The sequence below is a fragment of the Suricata suricatta genome, chromosome 6, assembly GCF_006229205.1.
Source record: "Suricata suricatta isolate VVHF042 chromosome 6, meerkat_22Aug2017_6uvM2_HiC, whole genome shotgun sequence".
NCBI lineage: Eukaryota > Metazoa > Chordata > Mammalia > Carnivora > Herpestidae > Suricata > Suricata suricatta.
Genome location: NC_043705.1, coordinates 57,226,806 through 57,240,328, shown reverse-complemented (window position 1 = coordinate 57,240,328; position 13,523 = coordinate 57,226,806). Strand labels below are relative to the sequence as shown.

At 42.4% G+C, this 13,523-nt stretch overlaps 1 protein-coding gene across 2 annotated transcripts in view; it reads left to right on the top strand.

The window, feature by feature from the left end:
• Nucleotides 1–13,294, top strand: part of ANKRD34B (ankyrin repeat domain 34B) — a 14,030-nt gene extending 736 nt beyond the window's left edge. The window contains exons 2-5 of one of the 2 annotated variants that reach the window (XM_029942512.1): nucleotides 477–616; nucleotides 2,345–2,426; nucleotides 4,718–4,882; nucleotides 11,420–13,294. In XM_029942512.1, the coding sequence (XP_029798372.1) occupies nucleotides 11,442–12,986 (1,545 nt within the window). In that variant the 5' untranslated portion in view covers nucleotides 477–616; nucleotides 2,345–2,426; nucleotides 4,718–4,882; nucleotides 11,420–11,441 and the 3' untranslated portion in view covers nucleotides 12,987–13,294. Of the gene's footprint in view, nucleotides 1–476; nucleotides 617–2,341; nucleotides 2,427–4,717; nucleotides 4,883–11,419 lie in introns of both variants that reach the window. The other variant, XM_029942513.1, reaches the window with a different exon arrangement.
• The last annotated feature ends 229 nt before the right edge of the window (nucleotides 13,295–13,523 follow it).

Below are 13,523 nucleotides of genomic sequence, written 5' to 3'. Positions count from 1 at the left end.
CGCGGGTCTGGGGGTCCGACTGGCGCGCGTCTCCGCAGGTGCCTCGGGCGGCCGGGCGCGGGAGGCGGGCTGGGGGCTGCCGAGCCGTTTGCAGCCAGGGTTTGACAAATGGGAGCCACACGGGGGCGGGCAGCCCAGTCCCGGAGCGAGTCGGGCGCACACAGCCTTGGCACCTGGACACCGCACCCCTCTTAATGGAGATCGGGGGTCCAGAGGTGCGCCTGCCCCAGGATGGGGGCAACGACTGCTCCCCTACCGCGCGCCATTTCCCGAGGGAGGGCCGTGTCCTCCGGGCTGGCGGTGTGGGGACCGCTGCACAGCCCCTCTGGGCAGAGCCCCTTCACGTGGATGGCGATCACCTCAGCTCGCCAGCTGCCTGTCTTGTCTCAAAGACAAGGCGACAGAACGCACACCCCGCCCCAATCGGTGCCCCGGCGCTGTCGCCCGAGTCACCTTCCTTTGCCCTTCTCCGACAGCACCACGGGCTTGCTCGCTCGCTCTCAGGAAAAACTGAGGAAACAAGCTTGGTTCCCGGAGCCAGCGGGGACTGTGGAGACACAGCTAGGATCCTCAACAGCTCGGAAATCCTATCACGTTGGTTCCCTGAGACTTGCAGGTATAGGTTTGTGTGTCCGTGTGTGTGTCTGGGAGGGGTGTTTACTGAGACAGGTGGGGGTGTAGCTGCCCCGTGGCCCAGCCCAGAGGCCTAGGGGACATACAAGTAACTAGAAGACACCGGTCCTTTTTGGCTTTGTGTGAGAAACAAAGCAAACCTTACCAGTTACTCCTTCCCTTGGGCAGCTTCGGAATATTTCCTATGAGCAGGTGCCAGAGAAAAACACTTTTCCTGGCAAGTCATCACATTGCCTGGGACAATGTCAGATGCAGCTTTGGTTCTGGCTCTGCCCCTTTCCTTGCATGGCAAGAAGGCACGTTTTGCTTGTGGCAGGACGCGGTTCAGTCTAAGTGCCACTAGCCCCCACATCCTGGCCTTGGGCTGCTCACTACCCTCTGGCATTTTCAGACCTGTCTGGGAAGGGCAGAACAGCAAACCTACAACGCCTGGCCCATTGTAACTCAGGGCTGTGCTCTTCTCTAGACCGCTGGGCTCCTTTATCCCTCTCTAAGGCGCCGCCTCTGTTCCTTTTGCCTCCTCCAGGAGACCAATGCTGGAGACAGTCTGGTAGGAGCCGGAGGCAGGGGTTGACAGCAGATAGGAATGAGGAAGGAAGAGTTGGTCACATATTTTCAGGTGTGCATAGGAAGCACCCCCTTTTGAGTATGTAGGAGTGGAGCCAGAAATCTTATTTTTAATAGGCTCTCCATGTGATTCTGCCCACAGAAGGCATTGGTGTAGGCACTTTGGCCTCCCACTGTCGGACCCCACCAGCCCAGGAGACACATTTAGTGATGCATGTTTAGAAGCTGATATTTAATTCCTAAATCGCAAGTGATTTTTTTTAATTCTTACAATCATCTTCTGTAGATATTATCTCCATTTTAGGATGAGGAAACTGAATCTCAGAGGATCGGCTTCCCAAGGGTTGGTAACTTGGGAAGAGACAGAGCCGTAGTCTCTAATACATAGCCTGCTGCCCCTTCTGAGCATGCTCTGGTCCCCTTGTGGGCAGCACAAAGATGGGACAACCTGGAGCGAGGGTGAAGGGCTAAAAATCCAGCTTGAAACCCATTTGTTAATTTCCAGCCCCCTTGCCCTTTATAGGTGGAAACACCAATCCTATTTGGAGGCAGAGTAAGCGTCTCAAAGGAAAATAATATTTCTCTCTGAATGCAAAGAAAATGGGGTGGCTTGGAGAAAAAGAGCCACAGGGAAGGCCAGGTCTGTCATCTGCAAGATGGCTTTTTAAATACCTCAGCCCATGTGGTACTGCTGTGGCTGGCACCACTCAGCTCAGGTACTCAAAACAACTCTACCGTTGTCCAAGAAGCAAGGAAACCTAAGAGAAAGGACACAGGAAGATCTAAGTAAGTCCTGGCAAGCAGGGGAGTCAGAAGAGTGACTGGGAGTGTCCCACCCTGCCATCCGTGGCCTCCTCACCTGCATGGAATGGGGTGGTGGAGTGCTGGGCCCAGTAAATGCTGAGGCCCTTTCACCCCCAGCGTCCTTGCAGGACAAGCCTCGGCCTGCACACACAGGATGGTGGTGCCTAGGATCCACTCCAGACACTTACAGACGCCTAATCACTGAAATATAATTAACTGAACAAACAGTGTAGGGATGTCTTATGAAGGAATTAAAAAACTAGACTCCAAATGGCAAAGACGTATGGAACAAGTTATTGGTATTTATGTAACTCTGAATAGCTTTGATTTCCTTCAGTAGGAACTGACAGCTGGCTGACAAAAACTCATCCAGGGAGAGAAAAGACATAAATGAAGTCTGAAATTTTGAATAACATTTTCAGGTAACTTTCTATTTCCATTTAGAGTGGGTGTCTGGAGGGGCGAATGTAGTTATTTGAATTGCTTCATTTATCAACAGACATTTTTAATAGGGCTCATAATTCTAAGCCCCAGTGCTTTCCTACTTCTTTTTCCTGGCTTCTAGTCTCCTAGCAGGGCCAAGATCTGGGAATTCCACTATTCAGCCTGTAGACTCTCACTTTATCCCCTATTTTCAGCCTTTCAGATTGATCTGTTCAGAGAAGATACCATGTTTTCTTGCCTAGGACAGTGGTTCTCAAGTTGGGGTGGGAAAAAGTGCCTGGGGGTCCAGATTTTCTGTTCACAGACTTTGAACCATCCTCATTTTCCACCCTGTGTCTCATTGCCACTTTCTGTGTCCCTTGGGGCCTCTCAGCCCTGAACTTCACAGGTCCTGTGGGTACACTGGCCCCCTTGTCATGGGGGCCACCTCCTGGAGGCTCCGTGTTGCAGCCTCTGGTGCACTAAGGCGGTTTACCAGGCCACCAGCCCGTCTCTTTCAAAAGCTTGTTTGAAATTGCTCCTCTGATAATAGATCTCTCCTCCAAGTTTTCTTTGTTCTTCAGAATATATATCTTTTTAAGTTTTCTAAATAACTAAATTGTAATTTCAGTGGGGTCTTGGGAATAGAGAAAGAAACTAAAAGAGCATAATAAGCATACCATGATGAATCATAAGATGTTAAAGACATTCTAATTTTAAAATAAAAAGTAATTTGTCCAGCTGTTTAGTGATTAATCTTACAATATGCTGAAATTATTCTATTAGGAAAGTATAGGGAAAGTACATTTAAGGCTATTTTTTCCCATATTCACTTAATAGATTCCATTTATGTTTACTAAACATTATTTATAGGTCTTTAAAAAACTGCATGTTAAATATTTTATGTTATTTAAGTAGTCTGTGAATTAGATACATGATAAAAATAAAAGAAGTCTAAATTCTGAGATAAAACTTGTAAAAAGAAGAGTACAATGAGTAGTAAGGCACAATAGGAAAGTCTTTTCCTAGATGTCTGATTTCATCGCCTTGTTCCGCCCCCTCCAACCAGGGATGAACAGTAGATCCCTAATCCTTGTCACCCACAGATGAGGAACCCAAGACTGAGAGGCTGAGAGATTGAACTATGGCATATAGCTAGTACGTGGGTGAATCAAAATGGAAATCTGGGTTTGTCTGACTCCTCAACTTTCTCCAATTGAACTATCTGTTTGGATCGTGTAACTGAATTTGGGAATTATTTATATGCTACATTATAACAAAGGGTCTGACTGAATGTTAATACAGCATCAGCACGGGGTGCTAAATGAGGATGTTTCACAGGAGGAGACAGGAAGCAAGAACATTTCTGAAGTAGGATAATCGTAGGCTTGAGAAATGATCTTCATCACAGGTAGGGCTTAGCTCTTTATCTATGAAGAGTAGATAAATTGAATTTTAAGATCAGCATTTTTGATGTGCAGATGAATGAGCTATGATAAAAGAACTAAAAGAGAATAAAGTCATAAAGACAAAAGGATTATTCCAGTGAGGTACTGATTAGGAGACACTAGGAAACCAAACGTATATCTATGGACAATAAAGTATCTGCAGCTTTTTTCTCTGTGAAACTTAATTTTAAACAATTTTAGAATTATTCCACTTAAATGTGAACAATTTAAAAAGTGAGCAACCCCAGGGGTTCTGGAAGTCTTTAAAATGAACAAAGAGTAAGCCTTTGTTGTTGGTGGTTCTTTTCTAGATAGTTCTCCAGTGCTTAGGGGAGGGGTATGCCTACATCCACAAGACAGAGATTCCCCAGCTGTCACTAGCTAGTGGTGCCACTGCCTACCTTCGTCAGAGAACCCTGGGGCCCACAGCACCCTTCCTTCCCACAGGACCCCAGTGGGGCCACTGCCCCCCCCCAAGCAGCCCAGACCCCTTCTTTTCCCAGAACCTTCTGACACCAACCTTGGTGAGAGAAAGTTATGACAGAAAGTGGTGAGGTTAAGTGTTATGGAGAGGCCTTTAGCATGAGGGTGGCTGAAAAAATTTTAAAATCTTTTCAAAGGATTCTTGTAAGAGTTTTTATTTAAAAACAAAACAAAACAAGGTTGGTCCCAATAGTAGAAACTATATGAGAGTATAGTATCTGGTGTCTGGGAACCTGTTCTCATTTGAATGTGTTTCTCAAATGTCACTTTTGGTCAAAGGTGTTTTTATGTGACTGATACTATATCTCTTCTAGAATTGCAGTTACTAAATGGTTCCTATATTTGATATTATGTTGCAGCTAATTTCTCTACATCTCTGCTTTTATTAAGCCCATTTATATGTGAAAAATGCTAAAAGAAGGTTTCTTTTGGGAGCTCTTTTCAGATGCTTTGCATTCAAAATAGACCTCTGTTGGGACCCAAGCTGTCAACTGATCCTAAATTCCTAAGGTCCCAAACTGCAGGTATGCCTGGCTTTTACAGAATATTGCACATGGGGACAAAAATTGCAGCATTCACTTTCATTTTATTTATGTATGTGTCTGTTGTTCTTTGCTTATTAACATCATAGTAAAGTGGAATGAATATGTATATTCTTTTGAATAGTGCCTTCCAGGAGCTCACAAGTTGAAATTCCTTGAAAGTCTAGGCACATATAGTAGGCATAAATATTGATAATACCACAAAACTGAATCATGTTGTAAGAAGCTATGATCTAAGATGACTCTTCAAAATTTTAATTATGGGAGGTGCCTGGGTGGCTCAGTTGTGTCTGACTCTTGATTTTGGCTCAGGTCATGATCTCACAGTTTATGAGATCAAGTCTCATATCAGGCTCTGTGCTGACAGCTCAGAGCCTGTTTGGCTCTCCCCTGCTCACTCGCTCTGTCTCTCTCTCTCTCAAAATAAATAAATTTTTTAAAATCATTTTTAATGTTTATTTACTTTTAAGAGATAAAGAGAGGGAGAGAATGAGTGGGGGAGGAGCAGAGAGAGAGAGGAAGACAGAATCTAAAGCAGGCTCCAGGCTCTGAGCTGTCAGCACAAAGTCCGATGCAGATCTCGAACCCATGAACCATAAGATCACAACATGAGCTGAAGTCAGGTGTTTAACCAACTGAGCCACCCAGACACCCCTAAAAAAATAAATGTTAGTTATGGAACATATCTTATGTAAGTGCTATGCTCTTTTCTGTATACATGTTCTATTTTACAAAAAAAATAGATTAGTAGTATCATACAGAGAGTATGTAAAATATGTTCTTTTAAAGAATAATAATAAAATGGACAGGTGTATACAAATCACCCAGATTAGAAACAGAACATTACCAGAACCTTAAAATAAAAGCCATTGTGTGTCCCTCCCAAATTGTACTGCTCTCCCTACCCCCACCAAAAAGTAACTTTCTCTTGACTTCTGGGTTACATTTTTTTAAGTTTCCCACTTGTATATGATCCTTAAGTAAATGAATTGTTAAACTGGGTAGCAAACACAAAATTGGTTGAATAAAGAAAGGCATATAGTGCCAGTATATGATTAAAGCTCTCAGGAGAAGGTAAGTTTAACAGTCTCTGGATCAGTGTTTGGCCCAGCATTTATAAGAGCACTTCTGAGCAAGGGCAGGAGTTCTGGGAAACAAGGGGCTCCCATTAGAGGGCTTCTGGCAGGGCTTCATTGGAGCCCAGGTTCTGGATATCCAAGGGGGATGAATGTTCAGTCTTTTTCCTCCCAAGCTCGCCATGACTTATCCCCAGATCTCGAAGCAGGTCAAAGCAGAACAATTGAGCAGAGCTAAAATTAGTGGCACCGGCTGCCCCAGAAAGCGGAGCATAGAAGAGGGAGGAGAGACGTGGTCAGGACAAAGCAAGTAAAGATAAGAACTGAGGGCAGGCTCACCTGGGCATCTGGTTCTCAGTGAACGAGATGGTAAAATGATAGATTGACCTCAGAGACGATGCCTATGCACATCCATTATCCTGGCCCTTTGCATCTTCCAGGGATTTCTTGTGCTTCCCCTCTAAGACGATCTCTAGCCTCTGGCACCTTGTTTCATCTTTCTTGTTCTACCATTTCACGTTGGTAGATTATGTCCTTCAGTAGGTTGTTAAGAGTAGATCTCAATTCTTGACTCATGGTTTGGCTAGATACAGAATTCTAAGCTGGGAAGCATTTTTCCTTCAGATTTTTAAAGACTTTCCTCCACTGTCTTTTACTGTTGTTGATATATCTGAAGCCATTGTATCTTGATACTTTAGCATGTGACCTATCTACCCCACTCCCCACCTCCTGCCCCCAAGCTTGTGGGATCGTCTTTGTTCTCAGTGTTCTAGAGATTTACATCCATGTGCCATGCTCAGGTCCATTTTAATCTATTGTGCTATGTTCTAATTGGGCCCCTTCAATTTGCAAACTCATGTCACTCATGAAATTTTTCTTGATCTCAGTTATCATTTCCTTTCCTGCTTGCCCCTTCTCCCACTCCTACTATTTTGTCTTGCCAGACCTTTCCTAGTAGTTGAATGTTGGATTTCCTAGTGTAGACTTACACTAGGAATTTTCTTCTTATTTTTGTTCTCTCCTGTTCTTTTTGCTTAACTGCTGGATATTTTATCAACATTATCATCTAACGCTTTTATCGAGTTTTATAGTTTGTATGGTGTTTTTATCTTTTGAAAACATTTTTTATCTGAATATTATTTTTTTAAGTTTATTTATTTTGAGAGGAGGGGCAGAGAGAGAGGGAGGGAGAGAGAATTCCAAGCAGGCTCCTCACTTTCAGCACAGAGCCCAATGCGGGGCTCAGTCTCACAAACAGCAAGATCATGACTTGAGCCAAAATCAAGAGTCAAATGCTTAACCAACTGAGCCACCCAGGTGCCCCCTGAATATTCTTTTTTCATAGAATCTTATTTTTGTCTTACGGTTACAACATCTTCTTATCTCTTTGAGGATAACGAGCTTTTGAAATTTTCATTTTCCTGACTAATACCTGTTTCCTCCACGTTGCTTTTTTTCTATTTGTGCTGGTCTCTATCTTTAAGGTAAGAGGCTTTTTTGTTTTGTTTTGTTTTTTATTATCTGTTCATAATTAAAGGGTTTGATTTAAAAAGCTGATGAAGGGGCACCTGGATGGGTCAGTCATTAAGCATCTGCTCTTGATTTCATCTCAGGTCATGATCTCATGGTTCATGAGAACAAGCCCCATGTTGGGCTCTGTGCTAACAGCTCAGAGCCTGCTTGGGATTCTCTCTCCTTCTCTGTGCCCCACCCCTGCTCACATGCATGCACTCTTTCTCCCTCTCTCTCAAATAAATAAATATTAAAAAAAAAAAAAAGGGCACGTGGGTGGCCAGTTGGTTGAGCATCCAACTTCAGCTCAGGTCATATCTCACAGTTCATGGCCCAAGCCCTGAGTCAGGCTCTGTGCTAATAGCTCAGAGTCTGGAGCCTGGTTTGGATTCTGTGTGTGTGTGTCTCTCTCTCTTCCCCTCTCCTACTCACACTCTGTCTCTATCTCAAAAATAAATAAACTTATTTAAAAATTTAAAAAATAAAAAGAAGCCTTGAGCACACGGGTAAGCTTGTAATTTTTTGAGAGAGAGAGAAAGTGAGAAAGTACAAGCAGGGGACGGGCAGAAAGAGAATCTTAAAAAAAATTTTTTTTAATGTCTGTTTATTTCTGAGAGAGAGACAGAGCACAATCAGGGGAGGGGCAGAGAGAGGGGGAGGCACAGAATCCAAAGCAGGCTCCAGGCTCTGAGCCGTTAGCACAGAGCCTGATGTGGGGCTCAAACCCATGGACCGTAAGTTCATGACCTGAGCCGAAGTCAGACACTTAACTGAGCCACCCAGGTGCCCCAGAAAGAGAAGCTTAAGCAGGCTCCATGCCCAGCTCAGAACCGGACACAGGCCTCTTTCTCACTACTGCGAGATCATGACCTGAGCCTAAATCAAGAGCCGGATGCCTAACCAACTGAGCCACCCAGGCGCCCCAAGGCTTGTAATCTTTAAGCCACATTGTAGGATGATCTGGGTGGCATGTTAGGGAATCCCTGTGGTTAGTACTCTTAGGTATTGTTTGTAAGGCAGGTCAGATTCTTGAGAGGATAGTATAGCAATATTCTACTGAATGTTAAGAGTATAGATGCCAGGCTTCTTGGAGTTGAGTTCGGGAGAAGGCTGTGAGTCTCTTCACTCAGTGGTAAGCATCCAATCACTTATTCCCTATTTTCTTATCCTCAAATATGTCGGGTGTCTTCCAGTCCAGAGACCCTCTGTTTCACCATTTCTGGAGAATAAAGCTCTGGACATCTCAGATAGGACGGGTGGTATCCTATCTCCTAGTGGATTGGAGTGAAGGAATGACCTGAGGCAGTGCTTCTCAAATTGAATGAACATCTAAATCACCTGAGAATCTAGTTAAACTGTAGGCTCTGGTTCAGTAGGTGTGTGCTGGAGCCTAAGATTAAGCTTCAGAGAATGGTTTTGCTGCTGGCCCAAGGTAAGGGGCCCACTGTGAATGGCAAGGACCTAGGGATCTAACTGCTTCTCCGACAACTTTTCACCTGGTCCTCAGTAGTTTAGCTATTCTCTCCACCACCGCCGCCACCACCACCCACCCAGTTGTGGAGCTTCCTGCTGTATTGCCTCTCTCGAGGATTCTGCAGTGGACACGGGCTTAGTTCTCAGTTTTATCACAAATGACTTGAAGCACAGCCTTTTCAGGTGGACTAAATTGACTACCACTGGTCCATCTGCTTTCTGGCTTCCAAACGTTGCCATTGTCTTCTCTCCTTTTCCTGCTATCCTTGTGAATTTATGTCTTTTTAAAAAGTCTTCGGGCACCTTGCTGGCTCAGTCAGTGGATTGCATGACTCTTAATCTCAGGGTTACTGTGAGTTCAAGTCCCATGTTAGATGTAGAGATTATTTAAAAATAAGATCTTTTTTAAAAATTAAAAAAAATTCTTCAGTTTCAGTGGATTGTTGTGGAAGGGGCAAAAGTAGAGGTGTGTATTCTGCCATATTCACTCTTGCCATCTGCGAAAATATTTTTCTGAAGTTTGGCCATATCAGCATAGAGCCTGATTTATGATAAATAACTGCTATTTTAAGCCTCTAGATTTTTGCACAAGGAACATTCTCTACTTCTCTCTTTGTATTTTGTCTGCCTACCAAACTCTTAGCAGTCCAGACCCAGCTCAAATGGTTGGCCTCTGTGAAGCCCCACAGTCGCCAAGCCACCGAAGCCTAAATATTCTCCTGACTTTAACTCATAACCAGCTGCTTATGTAATATTTCTTCCAAACAACTGAATAAGCTCTTCAGGGCTAGGGCACGTACTTTTGTAGCTCAGTGTCCAGGATATAATAGTAGATTACAGCTGTGAGATTAAGTTCTGTGTGCATGTCTTTCTTTCCCCCTTCATTTTCTTTATCTTCTCTTCGCCTCTTCTTATAAGACGTCATTGTATTTATTGTCTATTCAATCACCCAATAAAAATTCATGTCCCATATTGTTAATTTACAAGTACATGAGTAAAGGGTGCCTGGCTAGCTCAGTCGGTAGAGCATGAGACTCTTAAAAGTACATGAGTACTTTCTTTATGTTTCTTTCTTTCTTTCTTTTTTAAGTAAGTTCTACACCCAGTGTGGGGCTTGAACTCACATCCCCAAGATCAAGAGTTGCATGCCCTACTGACTGAACCAGCCAGGGGCCTAAAGACATAATTCTTATCAACTAACGGAACTATCTGTTGAAGGAGTTTGAATCTAAATTATTTAAATAAATTAAACATAAATAAATTTTAGTTTTAATGATAAAAAATAAAATGCTTATAAAGACTACATGACATCACTCACATTTCTAGCCTAGAAACCTTTTTCAGAGCAAATGTACTGCTGTCAAAATATAACCCAACAGGGGCACCTGAGTGGCTCAGTGAGTTGGGCTCTTGATTTGGGCTCAGGTCATGATCCCATGGTTTGTGAGATTGAGCTGCACCAGGGAGCCCTGCCGCAGGCTCTGCCCTGACAGCAGGGAGCCTGTTTGGGCTTCTCTCTCTCTCTCCCCCTGCCCCCACCGCCCTCTCCCTCTCCCTCTCAAAAAAAGTCAGCCAACTGTGTGTGGCTAACCCCATTATCTAGTGTATGATTTAAATATTGAAATCAAGGAAAATGCATAAACATATTCCCATCTCAGTGTGAGTTCCAGACATTGTGTCAGTTGTTTAATGTCTTGTAGTTCAAATGATTTTTCATCCTTTAAGAGAAACATAGAAATGTCCCTCAAATTGAAAGTCTAGGTAATAGTTGCATTGTTTAATCAAGAGCACAGTTAAGTAATTTAACACTGAGGAGTTTTTAATCTGCCGTAAATATGCTACATTTTAATTGCTTCAGTTGCAATTACACAGAATTTTGCAATTTTTGCCTAAATTGATATTTTAGTATTATTTTTCAAAATAGTTTTTAAAAATATTTATTTCTGAGAGAGAGAGAGAGAGAGAGAGAGACAGAGAGAGGGAGACACAGAATCTGAAGCAGGCTCCAGGCTCTATGCTGTCAGAGCAGAGCCCAATGCAGGGCTTGAACCCATGTACCATGAGATCATGACCTGAGCTGAAGTCGGACACTTAATCAACTGAGCCACCAAGGTGCCCCATTTTAATATTATTTAAAAAATATTTTTCACAAGTAGAAAATAAGTGCATTATTATTTAATTAATGTGGAATTAAGAGAAGTACTCCATTGGTACTATATCATAAATACTCAATGAAGATTTTGAAAGTAAAGTTTAGTTTATAATTCCCCCAAGGCTGTTATTAGTCTAAAATTTCTTTTATTTTGCAATTCACTATTTTGTTCAATATTTATTAATAACATAATCTCATTTATGTACTGTTGCTCTATGCACATATATTTCAGAAATTATGAATAACAACATGAATATAAATTAGGATTCTGGCTAATCTTTTGTTCTTCAATTCTTTGATAACCAGGTTTTGATTCTGACTTTTGAAGATGGATGAAGGTGTAGAAATTTCAAGTGATGGAAATTCCCTGATCAAAGCAGTCCATCAGAGCCGGCTTCGCCTCACAAGACTCTTGCTAGAAGGTGGTGCCTACATTAATGAGAGCAATGACCGAGGGGAAACACCTTTAATGATCGCTTGTAAGACAAAACATGTTGATCACCAGAGCGTCAGTAAAGCCAAGATGGTTAAATACCTTTTAGAAAACAATGCTGACCCCAACATACAGGACAAATCTGGGAAAACTGCTTTGATGCATGCTTGCTTAGAAAAAGCCGGTCCTGAAGTTGTTTCCTTGCTCCTAAACAGTGGGGCTGATCTCAGCTTGCAAGATCATTCTAGTTACTCCGCCCTTGTTTATGCTATAAATTCAGAGGATAGAGAGACACTGAAAGTTCTACTTAGTGCTTGCAAGGCAAAAGGGAAAGAGGTCATTATTATAACAACAGCAAAATCACCCTCTGGTAGGCACACTACCAAACAGTACTTAAATATGCCTCCTGTAGATATAGATGGGGGTCATTCCCCAGCCTCCTGTGCCACTCCTTCTGAAATAGACATAAAAACAGCTTCGTTGCCACTTACACAGTCTTCTGAAACTGAAATGACACTTAATGGCTTAAAAGGTCTGGAACCCTTGGGAAGTAGTGATGACACACAGGACCCGGGCTCCCCTGTGAGGAAGCCTGCTATGGCCTCTAATGGGCCCAAGCTACCCCAGGCTCCAACCTGGATCAAGAGCCCTCCCTTATTCATGCACCAAAACCGAGTGGCCTCCTTGCAAGAGGAGCTTCAGGATATTACTCCAGAGGAAGAATTATCCTATAAAACCAATGCGCTGGCACTTTCCAAGCGATTCATCACTAGGCACCAAAGTATTGATGTAAAAGACACTGGACATTTGCTGAGAGCCTTGGATCAGGCCAGCTCAAGCAGGATGTCATATGATGAAATAAATTATCAGTCATTTTTTTCAGAAGGAAATCAGCAATGCATTGAAATCCCTGCTGACCCAGATCCAGACTCTAACCAGATGATATTTGCTTCCACCTTAAGAAGTATAGTTCAAAAAAGAAACTCAGGAGCAAATCACTACAGCTCTGATTCCCAGCTCTCAGCTGGTCTTACTCCTGCAACCTTAGAAGATGGCAAAGCACTTATAGGAAAGAAAAAGATCCTCTCACCATCTCCTTCCCTGTTTTCAGGGCCCAAAGAATTGTTGGAGAATATCTCACCAGGTCCCTTGAGCAGGAGAAATCATGCACTTTTAGAAAGGCGTGGTTCAGGAGCTTTCCCTTTAGATCACAATGTTACGCAAGCCAGACCAGGATTTCTCCCACCCTTAAATGTGAATCCCCATCCCCCCATCTCAGACATCAATGTCAATAATAAGATTTCCAGTCTCCTTTCTTGTGGCCAAAAAGTGCTTATGCCAACAGTTCCTATGTACCCCAAAGAATTCAAAAGTAAAAAAATGTTGTTGAGGAGACAATCATTGCAAACAGAACAAATTAAGCAATTAGTAAATTTTTAAGAGATGGCTAGAAATCACATTTTGTTCAAATGTCTATATCATAGAAATACAGAACCAGAGAAGAAATCTCAAATGTTCATCTTCTAAAATCTTATAATTGGTTAGTCCATAATTGTTGGAGGTGTCAAAATATACTGTGTATTCTACTAGGCATTGTGAACACACAAATAATACGTAGTTCTGCTAAGGAAATTCTCTCAAACAAAATTAAATCTATACTTCTCAAAACCTCTAATATTTAACAACCTTCATATGGTCTAAGTTTTTAATTTAAAAAAAATCAGCAAAAGAAAGCCACATATGTTGAAGATGACTTTAAAATTTTGTTTAGATTTTTTCAGATATTTTATTAGGAAACCCTGCGTTCAAATCAATAAACATTTTTAACATTATAAATCAATAAATAAGATTGTAATTTTCTGTGATGCCAAAAGCACAAAAAAAAGTGACAGCTATAAAATGTTCTATGATCAATAAGCCAAAGGTACAAAGCCTAAGTCATAAAGAAAGAATGAACTAATCCTTAAAAAATGTTGA